This window comes from Ascaphus truei, chromosome 1 (genome assembly GCF_040206685.1).
Source record: "Ascaphus truei isolate aAscTru1 chromosome 1, aAscTru1.hap1, whole genome shotgun sequence".
Taxonomy (NCBI): Eukaryota; Metazoa; Chordata; class Amphibia; order Anura; family Ascaphidae; genus Ascaphus; species Ascaphus truei.
This window is the reverse complement of record NC_134483.1, coordinates 196,399,011-196,426,902: the sequence shown is the minus strand read 5'-3', so window position 1 is coordinate 196,426,902 and position 27,892 is coordinate 196,399,011. Positions and strand designations below refer to the sequence as shown.

At 43.9% G+C, this 27,892-nt stretch overlaps 1 protein-coding gene across 1 annotated transcript in view; it reads left to right on the top strand.

Annotated features, from left to right (window-relative positions):
• The window catches only part of AUH (AU RNA binding methylglutaconyl-CoA hydratase), a 246,273-nt gene that overhangs the window by 10,410 nt on the left and 207,971 nt on the right, over nucleotides 1-27,892 (top strand). The window contains exons 2-3 of the mRNA XM_075600025.1: nucleotides 5,533-5,600; nucleotides 6,088-6,175. Of these exons, the coding sequence (XP_075456140.1) occupies nucleotides 5,533-5,600; nucleotides 6,088-6,175 (156 nt within the window). The remainder of the gene's footprint in view (nucleotides 1-5,532; nucleotides 5,601-6,087; nucleotides 6,176-27,892) is intronic.

The following is a 27,892-nucleotide window of genomic DNA, read 5'->3' as shown; positions in this document are numbered from 1 at the left end:
ATTGCACAACCAAAATGGCATCACCAAGTACTCATAGTGACCACTGCGCGTGTTGAACGCGGTCTTCCACTCGTCACCACTGCGGATGTGAATAAGGTTATATGCCCCACGTAAATCAAGTTTAGAAAAGATCGTCGAGCCTTGCAACCTATCGAAGAGCTCGGGGATAAGAGGCAATTGGTAGCGATTCTTGATGGTAATCTTTTTTAGCCCGCGGAAATCGATGCACGGGCGAAGCGTCCCATCTTTCTTTTTTACAAAGAAAAATCCTGCTCCGGCGGGGGAGGTGGATTTTCGAAAGGGCGATGGGGGGGAAGCTCCTCGGATTTAGTCTTACTGAAGACGTCCAGGAACTCCGAATAAACCTCCGGTAGGGTGGCCTCTTGCGGGGGGAGTGGTCTCCAAGACAGCCAATACCGTAGGGGACGGAGGAAGCAATTCCACCTGAGGAGATCTCCATCGGATGGGGAACTTGGCAGTCCAATCGATAATGGGGTTGTGGAGTTGTAGCCACGGTAGGCCCAGAATGAGTTGAACCGAAGGGGAATGGATGACATCAAAAGTATTCCAAGTGTCCATCCTTCATAGAAAGTTCAATGGGAAGTGTCTCCAAGGAAATAAAGGCTGGCTGAAGAGGTCGGCCATCATTAGCCTCCAACCCGACCGGAATGGCCGCCTTCCGGAGGGGGATGTTGTACTGAATAGCAAAAGCATGGTTCATGAAATTCCCTCCGGATCCAGAATCGTGGAAGGCCAGGACAGGGATTTGGATGTTGACGTACTTAAGGAGGACAGGAAGTAAGATGCTCTTGGGGAGATCCTGTACGGGAGAGGGGAAGGAAGTGATAGTACCCAGTGAAATCCCCTCATACTTCACTGGGTGCTGGCGTTTCCCGGCCCAGGAGATCCGCAATAAAAGCACAGGCCCTCATTCCTCCGACGAAGTCATTCTGTAGACGAAAGTTGATGGCTGCCCAGTTGCAAGGGTTCAGGAGCGTCAAATGCCGGTAAGGCTGGAGCAGGATACCTGGAAGCAGCAGGCGTAGAGACAGCAGTACGAGGACGTTGACGTTTGACCCGCCTTTCCAGAAGCCGTTGATCCACCCTGATGCACAAAGCGATCAGGGCCTCTAATGAGCATGGCCTTTCACGAGCCGCCAGTTCATCCTTTAAGGATTCCGAAAGCCCTTGCCAGAAAGCTGCGGAAAGTGCACCATCGTTCCAATCAGTCTCAGCCGCGATTGTCCAGAATTCCAGAGCGTATCGTGCCACAGATTTCCGACCCTGTGAAATGTGGAACAAGGTAGAAGCAGCCATATCACTACGTCCAGGGGTATCAAAACTAAACGAAACTCTCTCTTAAAGTTGGGAAAGCTGTAAGTGAGTTCAGGTCTTAACTCCCAGATTGGTGAAGCCCAGGCCAAGGCGTCCCCGGTGAGAAGGGAAAAAATATACGCTACCTTGGTTCGGTCCGTGGGGAAGCGAGAAGGTGACATTTAGAATCGTATCTCGCACTGGTTTAAAAATCCACGGCAAGCAAGCGGGTCTCCAGCGTATTTACTAGGCGTAGGGATTCGCAACTCCGAAGTGCCTGCACCTTCTCGGGAAACAGTGGGAGGGATAACGGAACTGGAGGCGTTAACATGGGGCATTTGAGAGGTTAAAGTAGCAACCTGTTGGTTAAGGGCGGTAATCTGATTGTCCAAAAAGGAGAAGTGTTTGGAGATAGTGGTCAGGGTATCTTCCACCTCAGGGGGGTCTGGGTCTGATTGGCTCTGCATAATGTAACGCTCGGCCTGCCCACAAACCAGACGAGACCCCGGGACTGAGGTGGAAAGGACAAATACCACACACCTAACAGTAAACGGGGGCGCGGCCGAAGTGTGGAAGTAGTGTTGCTGGTCCAGGGAACAAAAATAGAATTAGTTCGGTACTTGCCAAATCTGACGTAGAAGGGTTAAGTCCGTAAGCCAATGGTCTAGGAGTAGAGAAAGGAGCGTGGTAGAGTGTCCGTAAGCCTGGTTCAAGGAGAGGAGAGAGCTGCGTCGTAGAGGTCCGTTTGCCGAGTCCAAGGGATAGAGAAGACAGCGAGGTAGAGGGTCAAAAGCCAAATCCGAGGGGTCCAGAGAGCAGCGTGGTCTAAGTCCAAAGCCAAGGTCGAAATCCAGGGAGGTCAGCAGAGTATCCAGGGACAGGAGCAGGGACTGAAACACGAGAGCCAGGCAGAAGCAGACAGCACCAAGGTACAGTAGCTATGCAGAGCACTGAAGGAATGGGGAGACCAGGCTAAATAGTGGGCTGGGATCTATCAGGGGAAAGGGAGGAGCAGAGGTGCAATCCAGGGGTTAAACCTGATAGGAGAGAGAAGCCTGGGGGCAGACCCGGTCGAGCTTGGGCTGGAAAGCGCGCTGGTGCGCATGCCTGAATGGAGGAGGCGGGACCAGGCGCCGGACGCCAGGTAAGAGAGCTTGGGTCCGCGCGCGCCTGTAAGGATGACGCTCGCGACCCGGAAGTGAGGGAGTAGCCGCGGGGGTAACGCTGACGGCAGAGGAACGCTGCCGGGGGTTCGGGGCAGCGGAGGAAGAAGGTAAGGGGGCGCCGAGAGTGGGAGTCCTCGCAGCGAGGGAACTTACACAAACTCATGAGGGCAATCCCTCACGATACCACTGCTCAGCACATTTTCTTCCGCTTGCAGTACTGCCCTTCGCGTTTCGTCCGTTAGAACTTCTCCGACATTCCCCCTGAAAAAAAAGCTGTGCTTGGACTGAACCTTTAAGATGATTATAACGTTTTCTTGTCTATAAAGAGTTAATGCTTGAAGAAATAACTACATTGAGTCCACAGTAGTGGTGAAGGGCAGATAAGGGGGAAGAGGACGTCTTGCCTGCTGCATGATGCAGACAAACTGGTTGGCGTGGCTACTGAGCATATTAATAGTCTTCCTGCCCAAAGCCATTGTCTCACGGTGATGTCTCGATTGTTCTCTATCAGGGTTTTGAGATTCCGATTTTGTTGACGGCACTCAACAAATATAAACTGTGTGCCATGACTCTTGTCTTGTGTGTATGTCTTTGGGGAGGTGATGGAAGTGGTCAACTCATGGCTGTAAGACCTAACTGTACAGTACATAATATGTTGCGGTGGTCATCACGTGGTTTAACGGGAAAACTCGCAGCTACTAGAATATGCCTTAGGTATTGGAGCAATAGTTATGTGTGGGATAGTAAGGATACAGACTTGAGAAGAGCACGAAAGCGAAGCATGAATGTGTAAACAATACAACTGGAAGTGAAATCGGGTATAGATTTGAAAGAGAGAAGAACTTTATATAGCTGAAAGTACCCAGCGTTGCTTGGAAATTCTAAGAAACCAACCTCCACCCTCCCCTCCTCCTCTCGCCCTCTACCACCTTCTATCTCCTCCCCTTATCTCTTCCCCTCCCATCACTTTCTTTTAATATCTTATGATGTCCCCAATTCTTCCCGCCTCGCTCCCCTTCTCCAGCATTCCTATATTCTCCTCACACGCCAACTGACTTCTTTCTTTCTTCGTCTGCTTTCTGTGTAAATTTTATAGCTATCTGACTCTCCTTATCTAGAGGTGACATAATCTTCTGTGTGGGGTTTGTAACAAGTGGTTTGCCAGCACTAGAGGCAGGCATAAATACTATAGCTAGTCTCAAAATCTAGCGTGCATACTTAGCTATAGGAGTTCTTAATAGGGAACCAACCTCTGCATATTTCTACCTTCTGTTGTCTTTCTTCCAAAGTATAGGATGCCGACTATTCAATTGAATGGTAGAGACAGAGATTACTGCTACATACTGTATTGGTTTTTTTTAGTATCTATTTTGCTACCAGAACAGGTTTAGTTTATTTCATACGCATTAACCAGTTAAAATGACACTTATAAGAGTGAGAGGCTGACAATCATCATTGTCAGTATCTAATGTTTGATACAATGCGCTCTTAAAATCAATTCATCACAACAGCGTGCTGGTGATAGAAAGTAACTGAATAGCGATTACTTGGCAACACCGTAAATACTAACTGTGACGGCTGGGGCAATGTGGATATTATATTAAAGGTTAAGCCCAGCCATTGCTCCTACCAGCCAAGATAGATACTCTGGTTTTCATTGTTATTAGCCATCTTATTGTGGCTGCAATGGCTGACTTGTGTGATGCTGTGTGCTCGGTAGCAGTTGTTTTCCCCCATGCATATATAATGTAATGTATCCGAATGACTCCTTTTGTGTGTTGAATGGTTACTTTACTTAGCCAACCAACACACAAAAGAAACTGGGCCCTGCCCCATCTGATTCGGTACCCACTGGTCAGTTTGAATTTCTCACTCTCCTAAAGTACTGTTATCTCCCACGGCCCTGATAGGCCCATCCCGGGCGAGCCCTTGCTCTGTGATTAGCTGACGTAGCTCGCTCTGTGATTGGCTGATGTAGCATCCATGCTGTGATTGTCTTGCACATATTATCCGTGCGCTGATTGGTCAGCAGCCATCTTCCATAGTTTCGGATGAAGGCCGAGTGCTATGTACTCCCCTGCCGATCTCAGTTCCACAGTCTATCAGGAGCTCATCCTGAATTTGGCTAGTAGGTGTATCACCAAGGCTCGGTCGAGTAGACGAGCGGGACAGTTGAACTTGCTATTCTGTGAATAGCTTCCCCGAGGTCTTGAGACACCAGACCCCTGTGGAGATTGGAAGCTGATCTGGGTAAGCCTATTGAAGCGGCGCTCGGCTTCTAGGGGACTAGCATTTCCCCCGTAACACCTATCTTGGTGAGTTGCGTCGTAATCTTGTACTGTGTTGTGCCTGTTGACTTGGGTCAAAATAAACCAGTTGATTTTACTTCGTCAGTCTGTCTGGTAAATACGATCCCGGTGCAAATTGCCCTGGTCTCCCGTGGCACTAACCATCTCAGATTGCCTCCTGGACAACTACACTGAAGCACGCGCTTTATGATACTGTGTAACCAGCAGTCATTTGTTAGATTGCAGTCAATGCAGTAGTCGCAAATCTTTCCCCCCCTTTCGGATAGGGCTGTCTTTTAACAGCACATGTACTTGATTGATTAGACTGGTGTTTTATCTTAGTCAGATTGTACAGTAAAGATTGGTTTTAACTATTTCATATATCAACTTTGAAGGAAAGTGATTTACCTTCTCAGACCATTCCTACTCTAACTGAAGACCACACTAAGCCTGTCACAAGCACTCACTAGTTTTAACTCTCCACCCCCTGTGATAAGATATTCAGGGGTTTTGTACTACACTCTAGATTAGTTAATAGCTAAAGGTTAAGTGTGCATGCAACTGGGGCCTTTTTTCTCCCCCTATTTACTCATGGTTTATGTATATTTATTTCCCTCTAATGCACCTTCCTTAACTACACTGAGGTAGAGCAGGCTCCATTTTGTGTTGTAATTAATTCTGAAACCGTTATTTTAATAAATATAAGAAACATTACAGATTAATTAGGGAATTTCTCATTCGGTTTCTGTCATTCTTTTCCCCAGGAATTGTGGTGCTTGGAATAAACAGACCACACGCCAAAAATGCCATCAGTAAAAACCTGGTTAAATCGGTAAGTATCATATCTGTCCGCAGGGGATGAACATAAGCGTTCTTCATGGATAATGTTACAGTGTACAGAGTTTTCTAAACCTCACAGGCCTCTTCAACTTAAGTGCCATAACCAAACCCTCTTGAGGCTACTAATAACATTTTGCTTGCATAAATACGTGTTCTGTTCAAATGGCTGCACAGTTGGTATGATTATAATGCAATGGAACTCAGAATATCACATACTTTCCAAAAGTTTGGCGATATATATAACATTTCCAAGAAAATATACAGGGCTATATTTACAAAGTGTGGCTATTCCATAAGACACCGTCTGACCCCTGGAGACACATTCATTTGAATGGACCATAAGACAACAGAAGGTGATGCAGCTGCACCACTCAGTAAAAATGGCCCATAATTGGTACCGGTGCTAGTCCGATCTTCCTAATCTTAGCATATCGTCTTGCTTAACCTTGTTTAACCTTTCCTCGTGTTCTGTTGCGTAGATGATGATAACCGTGGACTCCTTGAAGAGCAATAACAAAGTGCGGACGGTGATCCTGCGGAGTGAAGTTCCCGGAGTGTTCTGTGCAGGTAGGCAAGCAACAGCGAGCAAGTTCTAACAGCAACGTCTCAATCGCTTACACAGACATGAAAGGAAAGGCAACACAAGTGGAATTTGAGCCCAAAACCCAGAATATCCTTTGCCACGTTGGTGGTCATGTATCATAATCTTCTGCCTGCAAAATTGTGCCAAAAAAACGGCAACTTAATCAAAGTAAAAAAATTCCCTTCAATGTAATTTTCTCATCGGATACATTTGGATATATTTTTTGCATTACTTTTGCCCCAGATTCTTTGCTTGCAGACTTTGATACACAACAAATGATTGTTTGTTCACCCATTTATCATAAAACAGTTTGGTAATGAGTAATGTGTTATTTCCACTTTATTGTATTGTAAGTATATATATGTACATGCCTTAATTAAGTTAATATTCAAGTTTTAAGGCCATTTGTATTTACTTAATTGCTTAAAAACAAAAAAAAAACACCTTTGCAAGAAATAGAGCAGCTTGTGTTCCAACTGATATGTTTTGTTTTCGCTATGTAAAGAAATATAGGCGCGCTTTAAACAGAGAATACTAAGTAGCATAATTAATATGTGCAACAACAAAAAGGTGTACAATGTAAATCAATGTGGAGTCAAAATGGGCAGAATTTTAATCAATCCCACTACATGGACAGAGTACATAAATAAACTGATATATCACCTACAGCCAATTCCCCAAAAATTCATTCATCTTCAAATCCAATCCTCCAGCGCTGCTTCTCTAAAAGAGCTCCCCACTCAAGCACTTGAGAAAATATATGTAGAGAAGGGCAGACAAGGAAGGTCTGTATAGTGTAGTAATTTATCAATATATGGTAAAAGCGCAGACTACTGTGCAAGAGTAATAGTTCTATAGGCAGGTGGAAGAGATATTGATTGGGACCTTCAGCAATGCCCCAAGGTTTTGCATATCCCCATGAACCTACAAATACAAGTTGATGCCTCCATACCTACATTATAAAAAGGAATCACTATTCACAGGATAGAATTGCTGATGATTAAAACATGACATCCGTGAAAATGTTCAAGCGTCATATATTGCACCAAACAAATAATTAAATAATTCGAACAATCCAAATCTACAGAATTAATTCTACTGCTTACTTTATTAACCGGCATCTAGTTAAATGAGCATTAACACATTATGGCTACTTCACTGTAATATACACTACCCACAAGACAAAAGGTTTTCAACAATTAGAGATCAGCAAGTCCGACACCCCCGAACCTCAGTAATCCCAGCGGAATGTAGCCAATAGCATCACTCTAAATTCTGCACAAGGGATCGGGGTGTCGGATTCCAAAAATGTGAGCTCACTAATCTCCAGTATAAATCTGTATGTACATATAATGCACCAAACTGGATAAGTATATGTTCAGGGCATATGTTCATTGTGTTTGTACTTGTTAATCAGGATCAGAAGCCAACGTTTTATACCACTGCACACGGCTGAATTGCCATCACCTGTCGGTTCTTTTGTGATCATTAGTAGTCTAATCCCTGCAGTGCCAAATCACCATAATGGCTGCCTGTAACATCTCGCAAAATCTCATGGGTTATAATGATCAAACATGTGCTGTAGTTGAATGTAGAAAATGATGTCACTTTACAATGAGTCCTTTCATTCTTGGTGATTTGTACATTTCCTCTTTTCTGCTGAAGTAGTGTTCTTTCATGTTTCTTTCGTGTTTCTTTCCCTTGTAAGGCTGCATATTTTTGCTGGTGTTTCTTTTCTCGTGAAAATAATGGTTCTGTCGCTTATTGATTGGGGATGAATTAAAATCTGAAAACAAATAAGTCTTTAATATTTGTAAGATTTGATTTGACGTTTGTGTTTTTCTCCACAGTACTGTACTTTATTTTAACATACTACCTTGAAGACTTTATGTTGTAGGTTCCTCTTTTTCCTTACAATCATTGTGTTTATTTTGTCTCTGTCCGTAAGAGACACCTCCTACACATCTCCTTAGGGGCTAATTCTTGATACTCCAAAACGTCAGTTCTGGCTGCTTTCGGGCCATAAACCCCCATTGACGTCAGTGGGAGTTTATGGCACAGAAACAATCCGAACAACCGCTTTGGAGTATATAGAATTACTCCCTAACTCCTGCTAGCAAATTCTTCTTTACTTCTATAATTTAGAGCAGAAAAGATGTTCATCAAGTGAGGGCAAAACATCTAGCAATAGTATTGGAAGTTGCTGGCATTTGTCACTTTAATAATAATAATGATAATAATAGCATGTTCTTGTATAGCGCTGCTAGTTTTACATAGCGCTTTACAGAGACATTTTGCAGGCACACGTCCCTGCCCTGTGGTGCTTACAATCTATTTATTGGTGCCTGAGGCGATAGAGGCGCCACAGGGAGATAGAGTGACTTGCCCAAGGTCACAAGGAGCCGACACGGGGAATTGAACCAGGTTTCCTTGCTTCAAATGTCTTTACCCACTGAGCCACTCCTTCTCCTTTAGTTTACTGGTTATACTGTACTCACATACATCTTTACAGTAAGTTCAGTGAAGCTGGTATGGAAGCGATTTGATGAAATTAAAATGATGCAAATAATTGTGGGTTCTGCACCAAGAACAGTGCCTAAACTGCAGCATAATAAATAATACGTCTCGCCCCTCATGACTTCATCTCATTCCCGCCTCCAGGGCTGCACCATCAGGCTCTTCCCCACCATTCACACTTTCAAATGTTCACCGAAAAGCCACTATTTTTAAGAGACCAACGCAGTAACACAGGTGTTATGTGTTACAAACTACAGTGCTTGCTGTAGGCAATGCCATGTAAGTACAGTAAAAAGAATGTTAACAAAAGAGGGGCAAAATGGCCAGATACTTAATTTCAGTCCTCATCATTAGTGAACAGTTGTTAAACTGATTGGCTTTCTGGCTTGCAGTCTTGTTCAAAAATCATGTTGTAGCCTCTTGTTAGGCTGTAGACACCTGCCCAAATCTTAGCATAATAATGAACTTGTGTGTTTAATCACCAATATTATCAGAGCGTTTCAGTGTATCTGGTTGAAATATGCAAGCTAGGTGAGCTGCCAGATGGTGAGATTTAGAAACAGCTGGGAACACTGTGCTAAATAAGGCTCTGGAGGTTTCCAGTGTAGTACACATCTAGGAGAAAGATCAGTGGTTTCCAATCTTTTTTTGGTTAAGGAACCCTAAGTGAAATTCTGAGTAACCCCCAACCCTCTGAGATCAGATGCATTGTAAGGAACCCCAACCCTCTCTAATAGCGCGCCTGAGATCAGATGCTTTGTAAGGAACCCCAACCCTCTCTAATAGCGCGTCTGAGATCAGATGCATTGTAAGGAACCCCAACCCTCTCTAATAGCGTCTGAGATCAGATGCATTGTAAGGAACCCAACCCTCTCTAATAGCGCATCTGAGAACAGTTGCATTGTAAGGAACCCCAACCCTCTCTAATAGCGCGTCTGAGAACAGTTGCATTGTAAGGAACCCCAACCCTCTCTAATAGCGTGTCTGAGAACAGTTGCATTGTAAGGAACCCCAACCCTCTCTAATAGCGCGTCTGAGAACACTTGCATTGTAAGGAACCCCAACCCTCTCTAATAGCCCGTCTGAGATTAGATGCATTGTTAATTCTTCTGTATTTGATACAATTTTAAAATGACCAGAAAATTGCATGGGACCCTTTAGGGGGACGCTCAGGGAACCCAAGGGTTTCTGGTTGAAAAACACTGTCCTAAATGGGTACTTACCAAGTACCAATGACTGGCACAGATGCAAAAAATGGTTTATATATTTTATACATTTTGCTTCATAAATCAACACAAACTGTAATGTTTGCTTCATTCCTTGGTCTTTGACAAAACATTTTTTTTCAAGCAAAGAGAGAGAAATGAATCTCAATATGGGTGCTTCTAAAAACCAAATGATGGCAGCGATATAGCTGATAGCCGGAATATCAAATGACCATAAACCCTGTAAATTATGTATGTGGAAAAATATTGCTCTCAATAAAGCCTAACAAAATAGACCCAATAGTATAAATGGGGAATAACCTCAGCTGGGAAGATAGAAGTGAGCCCACATATAAGTGAACTCACACTATAGACCCTGCAAGAGACCCCTGGATCTAAAGGCTGGAGCACTATAAAATCCCCACAATCATAATAATAATAATAAACAATCAAGGGCAAGGAAACGAGCATGAACTCACATAAGGTAATCCTTGAAGGTCTCCAACAATCCCGGAAGTGGTGTGCGTCGATCCAATAACAAAGACAGGAACATGAAAAAAGATGATAGCGCACTGCAAAAGATGGGGCTGGAGGCAGTGGTGAAAAAATAAAAATGCTTTATTTAAGTATGCATAATAGCCAGAGCTAAAAAGAGAAAAGAAAAGGAAAAAAGGCTCCCCTAACGTGTTTTTCACGCCTGTGTGGCGCTTTATCAAAGGGTAACCTCCGTTCCGAAGTGGCTCCCCTAAATAGCAGCCCCAATGCGGAAGCAGTTTCGCGCCAAAAACATATCCATAAGGTCAGCTGGTAAGAGACCGACCGGATAGTGAGCTACAGAAGCCCAGAAGGGCAAAAATACCTCCGCACTGGAACGCACTAACAATATGAAAAAACAAACAAACTTAACATAATATACCATAACCTAGATATAAAAAAAAACATCACAATAACAAAAGAAATATAAAATAACGAAAGTATATATAAGAGTATAAAAATTAAAACAAGAAAAGTAGAAAAACCACATTGAAATAATATAAATAGAATCGTAAAACGGAACGAACAGTATCCATGGTGACCAAATTGAAAACGTCAATCATGTTCAAAACTTTAGCAATAATCTATAAAATGAATTTGAATAGTAGTAATAATGAATACCACCTGAAGCTCATAACAAATAATCATAAAGGGCATATATATATATATATATATATATATATATATATATATATATATATATATATATATAAGATAATACAACCAAATTAATAATAAATAACATTATAATAAACGAATAATATATGTTTATGGACATCAGAAATATGAAACTGATATCTAAACAAACATCTAAATATAACAAATCTAATGATATCTATTCAATAGCCCAAAGTGATATATTCACACAAGAACAAAAAATAAATAAAAAATATGAATTAAAAGAAATGTGATAAATGAAGAAAAAGTGACCTAATCCAATGAATCAAATAAAATAATTAAATATATTAATAGAACTAAATGCTAGAGAAAGAATCAATCATGATGCTATAAAAAAATCAAATGATTATATAATTAATCAAACATAATCATGTAAATAAAAATATAATCGTGCTATCCATATCTATAAAAAATGAATAAGTTCCCAATCTTGATTGATTCCAGCCGGATGTAAAGAATCCATACTGAAAATCCAGAACATCTCACGTCTGTTGAGCATGCTCAACCTATCACCGGAACGTGCTCAACAGCCGAAAAACAGCATTTTTTTTCAATGTTAGTTTAATTTTGGTAAAATACGAAAAAGTGTACAAAAAAAAAATTGATGAACAAGTTCATAAAAATGCATTAAAAAAGTAAATAATTAATTACACGAAAAAAATATACTTTTACATATGACAAAAGCTTTCTTCAAAGATGCACAAATACCAAATACATATTCGGTATTTGTAGAGATTGTGCACATTGCAATGGGGATAACGATTATACTGTATTAAGAGGTATAACTTGAAGCAGTTAACTTGCAAGACTAATTGGATGAATCGACTAACGTTATCGCATATGTTTGCCATTTCCCCAAAAACATAAAGGAGGAAATTGGTACGAGTGTACAGAAAAAAGGAGGAAGGGGGCGGGGGGAGGAGGAAAGAAGGTACACGGCAGATACAGTTACAATTTAATTGTCAGTACAGTGAAACCTTCTCGGACGATAGGGACCGGCACACAGATTGTGAATATGAAATGACCATTCAGAGTACGACTATTTTGAAACAGCAATGCCACAAAAAAGCATTACAAATAAAAGATTTCCAACACGATCACCAATAAAAAGTTGCGACACTATCTGGAATGAGTGTGATCACAGCAGTCTCTTTTTTCCTCTAGAGAAGTGTCTTTGATAGGTTTCCCATCCTCTTCAGCAGGTTACTTATTGCAGTGGTGCGCTACCCGTGAGTTGGGACCCGTTTTGGGGTCGTTGGACAATTTGTGGGCGTTGCCAAAACATTAGAGGATTAACTCTGCTGGGTTTTGTGCTTCTGAATGGGACTCTCGCAACGTTAATCTTCTGACTGAAAATACAGAAACAAATTTACAGCAGCCACTGTCTCTCTCACTCTGTGCCGTCTCTCTCACTCTGTGCCGTCTCTCTCACTCTGTGCCGTCTCTCTCACTCTGTGCCGTCTCTCTCACTCTGTGCCGTCTCTCTCACTCTGTGCCGTCTCTCTCACTCTGTGCCGTCTCTCTCACTCTGTGCCGTCTCTCTCACTCTGTGCCGTCTCTCTCACTCTGTGCCGTCTCTCTCCTTCTGTGCCGTCTCTCTCCCTCTGTGCCGTCTCCCTCCCTCTGTGCCCTCTCCCTCCCTCTGTGCCCTCTCCCTCCCTCTGTGCCCTCTCCCTCCCTCTGTGCCCTCTCCCTCCCTCTGTGCCCTCTCCCTCCATCTGTGCCCTCTCTCTCCATCTGTGCCCTCTCTCTCCATCTGTGCCCTCTCTCTCCCTCTGTGCCCTCTCCCTCCCTCTGTGCCTCCCTCCCTCTGTGCCGTCTCCTTCCCTCTGTGCCCTATCCCTCCCTCTATGCCGTCTCTCTCCCTCTGTGCCCTCTCCCTCCATCTGTGCCCTCTGCCTCCCTCTGTGCCCTCTGCCTCCCTCTGTGCCCTCTGCCTCCCTCTCCCTCTGTGCCCTCTCCCTCCCTCTTTGCCCTCTCCCTCCATCTGTGCCCTCTGTCTCCGTGCCGTCTCCCTCCCTCTGTGCCCTCTCCCTCCCTCTGTGCCCTCTCCCTCCCTCTGTGCCCTCTCCCTCCCTCCATCTGTGCCCTTTCCCTCCCTCTGTGCCCTCTCCCTCCCTCTGTGCCCTCTGCCTCCCTCCCTCTCCCTCCCTCCCTCTGTGCCTTCTCCCTCCCTATGTGCCTTCTCCCTCCCTCTGTGCCCTCTCCCTCCCTCTGTGCCCTCTCCCTCCCTCTGTGCCCTCTCCCTCCATGTGTGCCCTCTCCCTCCCTCTGTGCCCTCTCCCTCCCTCTGTGCCCTCTCCCTCTGTGCCCTCTCTCTCCCTCTGTGCAGGGAGGGAGGGAGACGCAGGGAGGGCTGCTGTTGTAGTGCAAGTTAGTATCAGTCAGAAGATTAACTCTGCAGGGGTCCCATTCGGAAGCAGGGACACCTGCAGAGTTAATCCTTTAATGTTTTCAGGGCTGTAAGTGGACATATATATTTAGCGGTCGCGGCTAAAAAAAAATTGCGCACCACTGACTTATTGCACGACAACAAAGAGCTCACCCACTTACGTCATCTTCCAGAAGTCTGTTCTGTAAAGATGCTGGTTATACTTTTTTCTATCATGTAGTGTACTTTCATTACCCCAACTTTACATTTGTATCTGAATTAGGGTTGGGCAATAGCAAAAAAAATGTCCATGATAACGATATCAATATATTTATCGCGATAACCGTATATATCGCAATAGATATTTGATTTAAAAAAAAGTCCGAAATGTTCTAGTAAATCTAAATAAAAAGTCTTCCCAAAAGAAATTCATTTTCTTTAGATTTACTAGAACAAAGGGCCCTTCATTTCCAAACTCTTTCCATGTCGGGCACTTCACCTTTTCTCACCTACACTGTTCCCATTACCCTAACATCATCACCCCCATCCATCCACCCCTCATCCCATCACGCTCACCTTTAGCTACTCCCTCCATTTCATTTATAAAATGTAAAAAAAATCTATCAAACTTATTTTTTGACAGGGCTTAATAAAATGTGTTTTCTTTTGATAACACATTTTCTTAAAATATGTCAACAAATCTGTCTTAATTCATTTTTAACATGGGTTTGAGTCCTAGGGAGATGGAGAGTTTAAGTGCCCCAGGGGGAAGGGATTGAGGTGTCAAATGCCCCACAAGGTGATGATGGAGGGGTTAACGGAAGGAAATGGAGGAGAGGAGTTCCTACCTTTCACTTTAGCCAGCTGCTCTCACACGCTCTCTCTCCCCATGCTGCTGCCTCTTCCTCCGTCCCCCCCTCTCGAGTCAGCATTCAGAAGCAGATGGGGGAACTCGGAGAGAGAGAAAGTCAGTGAAAGGCTTCATAGCATGGCAGGTTCAAAGCTGCACCTCAGACCACAGAAGCTGGCACCAAGAAATACCGTGATAATTAATAATATCCCATATCGACACCGTGAGATTATATTATGGCGGTATTACTTGTTATCGGTATATTGCCCAACCCTAGTCTGACTTTGAACATGCTTGTGAATGTGGGATCTACACATATCTGTCCCTCTATATTGCATCCCAAGGCATACTTTGGAGCAAGATGCACTCTGCTCTGCACTTCTAGGAGGGGTATCTAAAAATATGGGTGCTTAAGCTCACAACTCGTGGCTCGACTGTTCATCATTTGCTGACATTTTTCTCTCACTGTCATGAAAAGCCTCCATCCTTTGTCGCATGGTGCAGGTCAGAGGGAGAGCTGTGTAATAAGATTCTTATTTGCCAGCACTGACTTTTCCCCAAAGTCTGGCATGACTTATCACATTGAGGCCTACCTCATGCCTGCAGGCGCCAACTTGCTGACGTTCCTCAACCCTGGTCGGTTGTACATTTAGCTTGGCATTTCTGATTTGGAAGACTTGAATAACAGAAATTAAGGATACATTCACCAACAATCTTCTTGCGGTCAGGATGACATCTGAGGGCTGGATGGAGGAGGCATTGCTAGGGCGTGAGCAGACGCAGCGCCTGGATGGCCAAACTTGACAAGCAGCCATCTCATCCAACAAATTGCCTCTCAGTTGAAGCAATCCCTCATGTGGCTTTTCACCCACTGTTTTCCTCCTCTGGGAACCCAGCCTACTGAAATCAAAAGCAATTCCGCTCTGCATTCATTTATACTCGCAAAATCAGATTGGAGCCATCCACTTTTTAACTATAGGGGAATAGGGAATAATCCCCTAACTGGTGCTACAAATGTCACATGTGGTGCAGGTAAATATTAAACAAATCCGGAATCCATGTAGCATGAAACAGATCATTCCAGGTGCACAAAGAAGTGTGTAAATAGAGGTAATCTCACTCCTATTAAAGCCACATAAGGTAAGACCAGTAGGGGCGTCTGACTGTGCTGACAAGGGCAAGTGAAGGGAAATCAACATTTACCCTGTGTGAAAGCACATGCCTCTGCCCAGCGGTCTGGATGGCTGGAGGGATGTGAGAAGCACACTGGCAACCCGAGGGAAGTTCTGTGTAAATAAACTCACGAAGTCTGCTGGATCCCGGTACGGCGTGCTTCAGTCCAGGTAAGTACAGCAAAAGTTCAGAGAAGGGACTGATCGCAGCAAGTGATAGGCCTGGAGGCAGGTAACCAATAAAAAAATATTTATTTAATTGAACAGCATAACAGCAGACAGAACAGGGTCCTCTGATAAAGCGCCTGACGGGCGAGAAACGCGTCAGAGGACCCTGTTCTGTCTGCTGTTATGCTGTTCAATTAAATAAATATTTTTTTATTGGTTACCTGCCTCCAGCCCTATCACTTGCTGCGATCAGTCCCTTCTCTGAATTTTCACTTTTTAACTATGATTTCTCTAAACTGGGGCCAGCTGCAAATCCAACATGACCCCTGGGAAGTAGAAGCTGAAAGATTCAAGTCAGGACTTCTAAAACCATCAAATAACTAATCGCTTTCTGAAGTCCTAAATATGGTTTATTTGCGTCCCCTCAACCCTGACGGCAACTCAACTCTAATGGGTGTTATAGCATACTGTAGTTAGAATGTATCTAAACTTCTTTCCCACCAGCACACACCAGTTTGTGGTACAAATCCTTGATGATGTTCTGTCCACCGTTTGATAAGAAAACCTTCACTTGACTGCACTATTCTGTTTGGATCAGAAATATTTTTTTATTATTTGTGATCCAATATTACTTTTCCAGAGAAATTCCTAAAAAGTTGAGGAGACCACTCCTCATGTCTATCGGATTTTTTCTAGAAAATAATATTTTGCTACTACACTCAATCAATACTCTACTCTGTATCTGAAGCATTTTTTCTGTCTATCGAGGCGACTCGCATTTGCCGATTTTTTTTTGCATTTGACATGTTCCACAGTTTTATTATTCTCCCTCGCAAAAGTGATAGAATTTAGTTTTTTGGTTGGCCACCAACCTTTCATTACCTCAATAGTGGATTATTTTCTAATTTCAGATTCCTCCAGGTGCCTCTAGTACTGTTTGGAACGTTCTACTTTACACTCATAACAGAAAATGGAAGTATGTTTGACGTTAAGCTTTCAAATGTTCAGGGGGTTCCCTATCTCAAAAATAGCAAACTCACGCTGCCAGTTATGCAGCAATTCTGGGAATTCTAACTAAACTTGTGTACCATTTAGGATATTTCACTTGCTGAGGCATCTCTAATATCGTCTTCTTTATTCCTCATCTTTTCGAGTTGGTAACCGATCCCCAGGGGTCTAGGTATCAAAACAGTTTTGACTCAAAGCTGGGGCATTTTCATCCTGTCCCTATGTATCAAAGTGCATTGCTCCAATGTTGCCTAGTCTCTCCCGGCTTTTCACTTGTGAAGCGTTTGTAGGAGGAGTTGGGGAGGATTCATATGGGGGCACAGACTACAATGAGATTGATCACATTTGACGTCTTTATGCTACATTCTTTTTTCCCTTTTTAATTTTTCCCCAAATATCCACCATGTCTGATGTGGCGTAAGTCTAACATTCAGCATGAGATCCAGAAAACAAAACAGTGCCAAATATGCACTTTCTTCTACTTTGATAAATAGACCAGTTAATCTTTTATCTTGACAGAATCCCCCAGACTAAGAGTTTTTTAATACTTCCTTTTTTTTCATTGTTCATATTTTATTTAGTAACGGCACTATCAGACTGGCAGCTTCAATTCATTGTCCAAATGAGTTTAACTGTTCAGCTTTTTTCGTTTTTAAAGACAATTATAATTAAAAAAGGGCTTTATACAGATATAGCAAGACTTCATTTTTTCGGTGCTGCGATCGCATGCAGCCACCGGACCGCATCACGACCCTGAAAACAGTACGCAGTCCGGGAGGATTAACTTTGAGGGGTCCCTGCTTCTGAATAGGACCCCGCAATGTTAGTCCTCCCGGGCCATCAAGAAACAGATACTTTTAGATGACCCGCGCAGCTGTCCCCGTCTCCGTGTGCCTCTCCCCGTCTCCTTGTGCCTCTCCCCGTCTCCGTGTGCCTCTCCCCGTCTCCTTGTGCCTCTCCCTGTCTCCGTGTGCCTCTCCCTGTCTCCGTGTGCCTCTCCCCGTCTCCTTGTGCCTCTCCCCGTCTCCGTGTGCCTCTCCCCGTCTCCGTGTGCCTCTCCCCGTCTCCGTGTGCCTCTCCCCGTCTCCGTGTGCCTCTCCCCGTCTCCGTGTGCCTCTCCCCATCTCCGTGTGCCTATCCCCGTCTCCGTGTGCCTCTCCCCGTCTCCGTGTGCCTCTCCCCGTCTCCGTGTGCCTCTCCCCGTCTCCGTGTGCCTATCCCCGTCTCCGTGTGCCTCTCCCCGTCTCCGTGTGCCTCTCCCCGTCTCCGTGTGCCTCTCCCCGTCTCCGTGTGCCTCTCCCCAGCTCCGTGTGCCTCTCCCCAGCTCCGTGTGCCTCTCCCGAGCAGCTCAGAAGGTAAGAAGCAGTCTACTGTCTGTCCAACCCCTTGGATTACGTACTGCCCAAATATGGGTCTCTACATCATAAGGGGGGAATACTATAGGACCATATTCGGTTATCTACATCATCCAGCATGTTGGGACAGACCGGACGGAGAGTGCTTTTTACCTTCAGAGCTGCTGAGGGACGGCACACAGAGACTCAGACAGGGACAGCTGCGCAGCTCATCTGATAGGTTAGTATCAGTTTCTGAATGGCCCATCGAGTGAAGGATTAACACTGTGGCGTCCCATTTAGGAGTAGGGACCCCCACATTTCAGGGACCCCCACGGGTTGCAAAAACTTACTATTTTTGGTGCTGCGGACGGGACGTGGACTTCTGCATGTTGGTCGGCAACATCAAAAACAGTAAGCCCGGCTACATCTGTAGTTAGTCACCTATTCACAAAGCACATTTATAGGTTTAACAATTTTTATGACCACTCGCTTTGTATTAACCTTTACATTCATATTTTTACATATTTATATCAGATTGCTATAGCTCTTATGAAGCCTGTCAATAAAAATATTACAAAAGACTTGGAGCAATGAGGTTAAACCAAATACTTAATGTCTATGTCTGATGAATTAGTTGAAATGGTTTCCAGTCTGAAGTCTCGTGCATGGAACTGTCAGACTGTTGTCAGGATAACCTATTGTCAAACTTTCCAGTTTACCCAGGACAATGCTAGTTTGTACAGGTCTTTAGGAAAGCATGAACATGTAGAAAAACAAAAACAAACCCGTAGGCTGAGAAACAAAGGCTAATTAAAAAGAAATAATGTATCATAGGTTCCATTTTTAGAGTATCCTCCTTCTTTCTGTAATGTATTGCTGACGCACGTAAACCTGTCCTGGTCGAGCCTTTCAGAAATGGTGCAGCTTTAGCAGCGCAGATGCTAATGCCAATTATAGACTATGGGGACATAGTATATGGCACAGCACCCCAAACTCACCTTAGCAAACGAGACACCCTTTGCAATTCAATGTGCCGCTTTGTCCTCCAATGTAACTACAGCACACATCACTGCAAAATGCTCAAAGAACTAGATTGGCCATCACTTGAGTTTACGTGGAAAGTTAATCTCTCCTGCCTGCCTTCAAATACTTCTTGGGCAAGCTACCCCCGTATCTGAACAAGCTCCTCATCCCTACCACATACAGCACTTTTCACATGAGATATGACTCCAAGGGACTTTTCAAGGTCCCAAGGCTCAGCAAAGTATCCGGCCGCTCCTCCTTTTCTTAACGCGCACCTCACAACTGTAACAACCTACCGGAGACTCTCACAGCCGCCACCAGTCTAAGTTCTTTCAAAACTAAAGCTGTCTCATTTTAATGTGGTCTGTAACTGTTACATACATCTAGAACTTATTTTATCTTTAACTGTTTATGCAATATCCTGTATATAATGTATAACCCTGTTCTCCTAATGTTCCCGTGTATTTGTAACCATGTATCTGTCATCATGCCTCTGTGCCCAGAACATACTTGAAAATGAGAGGTAACTCTCAATGTATTACTTATATAAAATGAGTTATTTTTAATGCATTGCAGGACCGCTATCGGTCATGGAATTGAGTTAAAAGAAACTTAAGCAGAAGGGAATTAAGAGGACTAGAAGTGTGTATAAATGCCCAGCATGCTAATTTCTAAATATGTTAAAAATTCATTGTCTCTATCCAAAACTTGAATGAATCCGTCAAATGAATGGTCGAGTAAATTAGGTGAATGTTAGGAAACTGCTATGGAACAGTTACGGAAGAGTACAAAAAGGGGCACATTTGACCCAAGTAAACTAATTACAGGCATACCCCGCTTTAAGGACACTCACTTTAAGTACACTCGTGAGTAAGTACATGTCGCCCAATAGGCAAACGGCAGCTCACGCATGCGCCTGTCAGCACGTCCTGAACAGCAATACCGGCTCCCTACCTGTACCCAAGCTGTGCGCATGCAGGGAGACTATAGAGCCTGTTACAAATGCGTTATTTACATCAGTTATGCACGTATATGACGATTGCAGTACATTACATGCATCGATTAGTGGAAAAAAGGTAGTGCTTCACTTTAAGTACATTTTCGCTTTACATACATGCTTCGGTCCCATTGCGTATGTTAATGCGGGGTATGCCTGTACAGTGATATATATATTAAATTAGACATATAAATATTCTTAAAATCACCTTTGAGAGGATGAAAAGTTTGTTTTTAATTACTGTACAGAAAGGACTCTGAAAAGAAAGTGATTGTTACTGCTGTTTAATGCTATTCTAATCGGATGTATTCAGTCCAGTGGTAATGTATTTAATGTATACATTGCCCTCTCCTGTTAGAAAACCAAGTAGAAAAAGGGACAGTGTAGTGAGAAACCATAGCTGAGATAAGAGCAATAGACCCTGAACCTACGCTTCAGGCTGAGCTGTTTTGAAACTTTTCCAGGATAAACGTTAAATTAAATATTTAAAAATGTATTGCCAGAAAAAAATCAATCGGTTTTAATCTGTTTAATGTTCAAGCAGCAGCCACTGAGAAAAACATCATTTTAATTATTTTTTTACTATAAAAAGAAGCACATGGTCATATATGGTCTTTCTTTTGCCTTTTTAAGCATTTATTTTTTTTCCTTTAAGCATTTTTAATAGGACTTCAAGTAATTATAAATTGCCCTTATGTTAAGCCTGCTTTGTAGCTCCCTAAGTCAAGATGACTGGTTAATTAGGCCAGATGCCCATCTTTGCTGTTCTGTGACAAGGAATCTGATGTAGTGAAATTAGCATGCTTCATCTGTAACATTCTCTAATCATTTTTGATGAATTTGGCAGTTAACCAAATGACAACATAATTTGGGAAGTAGATTTTTTGAAAAATATGTGTCGCTTGATGCTGGCAGTTGAGTTAAAAAGCACTTAAACATGATTATAAGTTAGGTTGGTAAGACTTTTGCAAAATAGAATGATAAACACAGCTCCCATAAAACATTAATACAACTGCTATGTCAAGGCCATCTTTATAAGTGATACCATGCCAATGGTGGCCAGTGTAAAGACTATACAGGCTGGTTGACGTGGCTCTTTGGAACAGAATGAAGTGACACGCGTGCAAGGGATTACGTTTGCGTTATCGTTGCCTACTTAACAGTATTTCCATTTGTTTTGTTAAAGTTAATCTGGTATAGGTTTGTATATCTTGGATGGGCTTCATTTCATTGAGCCCCTCCAGTGTTCCTCAATGCCACTGCTCATGCACACGGGGAGGGTCTAGTGAGGTTCAGGGCATGTCGACGGTGTCCAGTGACATTGACTGCGTGTCTCATGATATCACATTCCGTGGGCTGGCAGCCAAAATAGGGTGGTGGCCCGCAGTACAAACCTGACTATTGTGGAAACCTCTGCGCCTCCCTGTTTTTGTGTATGATGTCACTGTAAGTTGATCGTGCACAGGCAAATGGCGGCAGTTACAAAATGGTGGTTAAACCAATGTTTGCAGGCACAGTTTAATTTTAGTGACGTAGCAGAGTTTGTATACAGCTAAACTGCAGGGCTCACATTGGCAGTAACAAACAATCATCATCAAATTAATTAAAGTAGCTTATTCCACTACATGTATTTTTCATGTACATGTCATTTGCATATACCTCTGATAAATCACCTTATGTAGAAGTCGAGGTTATACACCATAGAAACCACATAGAAAACGTCAGGCCTTGATCAAGATTTGCACCTTCTTACATAGTTGCATAGTCGATGAGGTTGAAAAAAAACGTACGTCCATCAAGTTCAACCTATGCTAAATTTAGACAACAGATACATTATCCTATATCTATACTTACTTATTGATCCAGAGGAAGGCATACAAAAAAACCCAGTCATATCATCCAATGGTAACTCATAAGGGGAAACATAAATTCCTTCCTGACTCCAAGAATTGGCAATCGGATTAATCCCTGGATCAACATCTTCCCAATGTATACTTATTTGGTATATCCCTTTATACTTTCCTATCTAAAAAGATGTCCAACCTTTTTTTGAACAAATCTATTGTATCTGTCATCACAGTCTCCATGGGTAATGAATTCCACATTTTAACTGCCCTTACTGTAAAGAACCCTTTCCCTTGTTGCTGGTGAAATCTCCTTTCCTCCAACCTTAAGGGATGGCCGGAGTCCTTTGTACTGCCCGTGGGATGAATAGTTCTTTTGAAAGCTTCTGTATTGTCCCCGAATATATCAGTATATAGTTATCATATCCCCTCTTAGACGCCTCTTTTCTAATATAAATAAATCTAATTTAGCTAGCCTCTCCTCATAAATTAGATTGTCCATCCCCTTTATTAATTTGGTGGCTCTTCTCTGCACTCTCTCTAGTTCCATAATGTCTTTTCTTAGGATTGGTGCCCAAAATTGTACTCCATATTCAAGGTGTGGTCTTACTAATGCTTTGTAAATGGGCATAATTATGTTTACTTCCCTTCCATCCATTGCCCGTTTGATGCAAGATAAAATCTTGTTGCCTTTGCAGCTACTTTGGGCCTTCTAACAAAGCTTACTCACTGAGGTATAACTTAGACATGCACAAATATATATTCTTGGTTGCAAAGTAAAGACATGCAACAGAAAATATGTACAGGTATGATTGTACATTATTTATGATTCATGCACTAAACATGTGAACTAGTTACAAGGATGTATTATAGTAGTAACCTCATCTATGTGTCAGATACAGATAGAAAACATGAACCAAGTGCATTTCTATGATATTACATATGACAGCTAGCCTATTAGTTTCCCTGTTAGCAGAGTTGCACTTTTCAAATGTTGCTGTTACATATTGAAATTGCCTAGTGTAGGGGTTCTCAACTCCAATCCTCAAGACCACCCCCAACAGATCAGGCTTTTAGGACATTCCTGCTTCAGCACAGGTAGCTCAATCAGTGGCTCAGTTGAAGACTGCACCACATGTGCTGAAGCTGCGATATCCTGACAACCTGACCTGTTGTGAGGTCTTAATGACTGGAGTAGAGAACCCCTGGCATAATGTAAACTGGCAGTCTGAATAAAGCGTATTGTGGTTTGGTTACTGACCCTTACTAAATCCAGCAGGAATATGAATATATATATATATATATATATATATGAAAAAGAAAAGAAAAAAACAGGCGCACACCTAGTGCATTAAAGTATAACAATGTAGTTTATAGAACAATAAAAACAGTCAAATGCCCACTCACAAAAGTGCATGGTAAATAAGCAGGTATGAGATAGGCTCTCATAAGCCAATACTGCCGTCCGACTCAGCAATGGTGTCCTTCTCCTGTGTGCTCTCCGCGTGGTTTCCTGCAACCGGAAGTGACATCCACCCGGTCGGGTGCCCCGCACAGGAAATCCCTCCGGGAACCAGCACCTTCAGCTCCCTGCTTCTGGTCGCTGCACCACCAGGGGAAGAAGGAATCCAAACTTCTGCTTTGCCTCTCACAGCCTGCAATAGTTCTCAAACCGCAGTGATAGTCTCCGTGGGAAAATGACTCCTCTGTCTTAGCCACGCCCTACGTGTTTCGGCATCTATGATGACTTCATCAGGGGTTACCCATTGGATGTGCCTCCACAGTATTTATAGCAAGGATATTTGCAGATATCAATAAAACAATTAAAGAGTTAATTACAAAGGTTCAACCAGTCTATTGCATTAATCATCATACAATGCCAATCCCAATAGACTGGTTATGAGGACCACACTATCTTTCAAAAAATGTGATCAGATTATGTTTGTACTTTCACAGGGATATGCTCAAATAATTGGAAATTTTACAGAATAATGCTAGAAAAAAATATTCATAAACTTAGTATGCTAATAACATTGTTTGAGTGGTTTATATTTTTATTTGTAAATTGAATCTGACTTTGGTTTTAATAACCTCTTACAATAATCAAAAGTCAGATTTGATGACTAAGTAAAAAATATGTTATATATAATCAAAAAGGTTATATCAAGAATTGGAGAATCTATTACATATAGAATAAACCAACCAATTTAACCCATTACACCATTAACAGCAGCATGGTTGCTAGGATATTAAATGGACTGAAGTTCCACTTACCAATTCTTAGTATATATACCTGGTGTTATCCATTAATTTATTTGTAGGTATATAGATTGCAGTTGGAGTCATTGGTGCAGCAAAGGTTGTTATTAAACAAGGACAGAAGAACCCTCAAATGAATTCTATTACACACACATTAGATGTGTGTGTAATATAAAAATATATAAAAATATACATGTTAATGACCTATGTGATATTAATAAAACTACGTATGTGTGAATAAATTAATTTAATAGAATATAAATAAAATATGTGAATGTGAATAAAAGTGTGTATATATGTTTTATAAGTTTAACCAATAAAATAGATGTGTGATATTGACACTAAAACTATTTATATTAATACTAAATAAAATGAGGCCATTCGCGAACCGGAACAGACACATCTGCAATATGGTATGAACCATAGATAGATCAACCTACAATAGGGTTATTATATGTAAATACATTTCTATTCCCACAATGTGAGTAATATTGGTCTCTAAAGATAACAGTATGGAAAGTTATATTATTAGACCTAACAAGTAACCATAGTTCAGAGGGAATGCTGTAAAGCATTCAAACCAGACCTCCGAAAGATCACTCTCCACGGGTGATCACACTATGGTACTTGTGTCAATATGGTCATTATGTCCCTTAGGGTGCATGGTATCTAAAATATACATCCAGTAAGTCTATATATATATATATATATATGTAACCATGCTGTAAAATGGATTACAGTCATCTCTCCTGCTGAAAGTAAGGCCTGGTAAGTTATGGGCATGCCAGCAGTAATCATGGAGGTTTGCCCTCACACCCTGGTGAGGTGCCCTATGTATGGATGGGAGTGGTCACATGCTCTGAATCCATAATTAGTGATGTCAGAGTTGTGCCTGCCCCCAGAGTATACATAAGGCACAGCACTGCTCAAAAGTTAGTTCAGGAGTGGTTCAGAGGTTATGAAAGGAGTTGGTTGTAGATGTTGGAGTAAGGAGCAAGTCTGAGTACAGACTTGGGAGAATGCAGCTAATAAAACTGTGACCAGGGACCTGGCACAGGGAATATCTCCCTAAGGGGAGATAGGGAATCCACCAATTTGGGAAAAGACACCTTTCAGAGGGAAGTGCGGTGAACATGAGCGGCTGAGTACAACCGCTGTGAGGGGCAGCTGGCCCGCCACAAGTCAATAAAGATGATCTTGTTCAATCATACCCTCGTGTGTAAGTGTGGAGCGATTACACAGAGGAGTGCACCACAGAGGAGTTCCTCACCAGGACCATCCACAAGCGGATGCTGGGATCCTGATGAGGTGGAGGCGCTGCACTGGATCTAGGTAGGACTCATGCACACTACCTCAGCTGCCTCTCTGGGTTGGCAATCCCCACACAACATCATGCAGGAGACTCAGGAGTCCTGTTGCCAACAGGTGCACCACCAGACACTACACTGTAATGGGGACTGGTTAGACCACAGGGGCCAATGTGAGATTGGGTGGGTCCGGCTAGGCCAGAAAATCCGTTACATTTGGAGGCGCTGCTGACAGGCTTTTGCTAGGTCACTTGGAAACAGGGAGAGTGTCTGCTGCCACTTTGTGCTGCGTTGGGACGGACCTATGGGTAGTCAGGAGGCTGATGGAGTATAGTCAGCTCGCAGGGACGACCTAGGGGCCTGAAAGGAGTTGGGGGTTTGGAGCCGGGCTATAGCTGTCCTAGTCACCTTGAGGCAGTGCTAGTTGGTAGGATGCCTAAAGGGATAGCCTGTTAACGTGGTCAGGAATCCTGGAGAGGGTCTGCGCTAGGCTAGCCAACAGTAGGTAGACGCCCAAGTACTGCATGGAAGAGCCAGAGTACTCTAGCCCATTCCAGACCACTTACCGAAGGGAGCACAGACTGGGAGGAAGGAGATACAGCAGACACAGATAGAGTGAGCCTAGCCTGAGGTAGTGCAACACGAGTCCAGCCTACATTAGGTACACAAGGTGGTGCATCAAGGTAATCTTGATTGTACCGGTGTGTGGTGGCTGCCCCGCAGAGAGGAGCTCCATGTACAATAATCCTAAGTACAGTGAAAGAATGGCGACCGCTAGAATGGAGGATCCGCGCGGTGCGGAAGGTCCAAGATGGCGGACGGAGGTTAATGGAGAGAGTGCACATGGCGTGTGTGCGGGTGAAGAGCATGCTACGGAAATGACTTTCACGAGCCTGCTTTGGAGTGGTGCTAAGGCTGTGGCCGCACCGTTTTGGTCCTGCCTAGGACCGCGGGGTACTACCCTGGAGGACAGTGTTGAGGACATTGTGATTGTGGGCGGTGGAAAAGAAGGATCTGCTTGCCAGCCGGTGAGCGTTATACAGAAAGCTACCTCAGTTGCTAAAGTGATTGGGAATGCAAACCAACATGGCGGCTCCCGCTTCCCTGGGAGACCGCGTGGGCTCGTTGCAGAGAATTCTGCAGTTGCAAAAGTTGCAGACAGTTGGCCGGGATTGGCGCCAAAGAAAGAACCCCACCCTGTTGGGGGTAATGGCGTGAAAGCTGTGGCCGCGCCCTCCAGGACTGTGAAAGGTGCGGCCTCAATTAAAGGACATCCTATTAAGCTGTGGGACCCGCCCATAATTGCTACTAGTGGGGGTGGTTTCCAGCTTTGTCAGATGAGGGTGGAGCTAGTCAAGGGAGTGGCTGGCAACTCAACCCCTGCTTGTCAGTCTCGCGGAGCCAGTTCACAGTACAGACCACTGCTGCAAGTATCTCCTACTAAGACAATGGCCTGTCCACAAGAAGCGACTACGATGGTCTCCACTCAACCCTATTCAGCACCAGGAGGCTTACTGGTGATTCGGGTGGCGGGCACCGAGACTGTGGTGTGCCTCTGTCTACAATGCAGGCTACCTAGCGGTACCGTGGGCACGGCGGCGCGCTGCCCGCAATGTGGTACACAGTACTTGTGGCCTATGCCTACATTTGTGCCCATCCAGACTATCGAACCCGCGGGGGATACGGCTAGGCTGTCCGCCGGGTCCCCCGGTGCACTGTGGAAAGAAGGCGCAGATCCCGGAGAATGCGGTTGCTTAGGCCGAGCCCGAGGAGAGTGGAGCGGTCGGTCAGCGTACCGATCGAGTGACTAAAAGGCGGTCGCCGCGAACGGTGACCCCGAGCAGAGTGGAAGCGGATTCCTCCGATGAGGAACCCAGAGTGTCGTCCGGTGCGGTGATTCGGCCCTTGGCAGTATCCTGTGGAGAAAACGGGAGGAAATTACCACTTACCGGGAGTATCGGTGAGAGGAGTCGGGTGTCGCCAGTGGAGCGGAAGGCCGAGAGGCGAAGCCCTTCCATTCCGGGGACTGGCGGGTCCAGCGGTGACGGGCGATCCATGCCCACCCTGCGGAGCGGTAAAAGCAGCCCTTGTTCTCACCAGGCTCCGGTGACGGCATCCGTGGAGGAGAGGCGGCGTCAGGCCCAGGCGGCGCAAGAGACGGCAGCAGAACTTCCGGACGTCGTCCAGGAGGAAGAGATCCCGCATGGGGATCCATCTCAAGATGGCGGAGTTTCCAGTTCCGGTGATGACGTCACGTCCGGCGGAGGTAGCGGAACGACCGGAGAGATGACAACAACGTCTCGGCGATCGGGCAGTGCTTCCCGATCACCGGTGACAACAAAGAGCTGGCAGGCTGCGAGAAGAATCGAGAAGGGTGAGGCTCAGCCAGCGGAGAGTCCTCGCAGTGATCCTGGACACTCTAAGGGTAGAG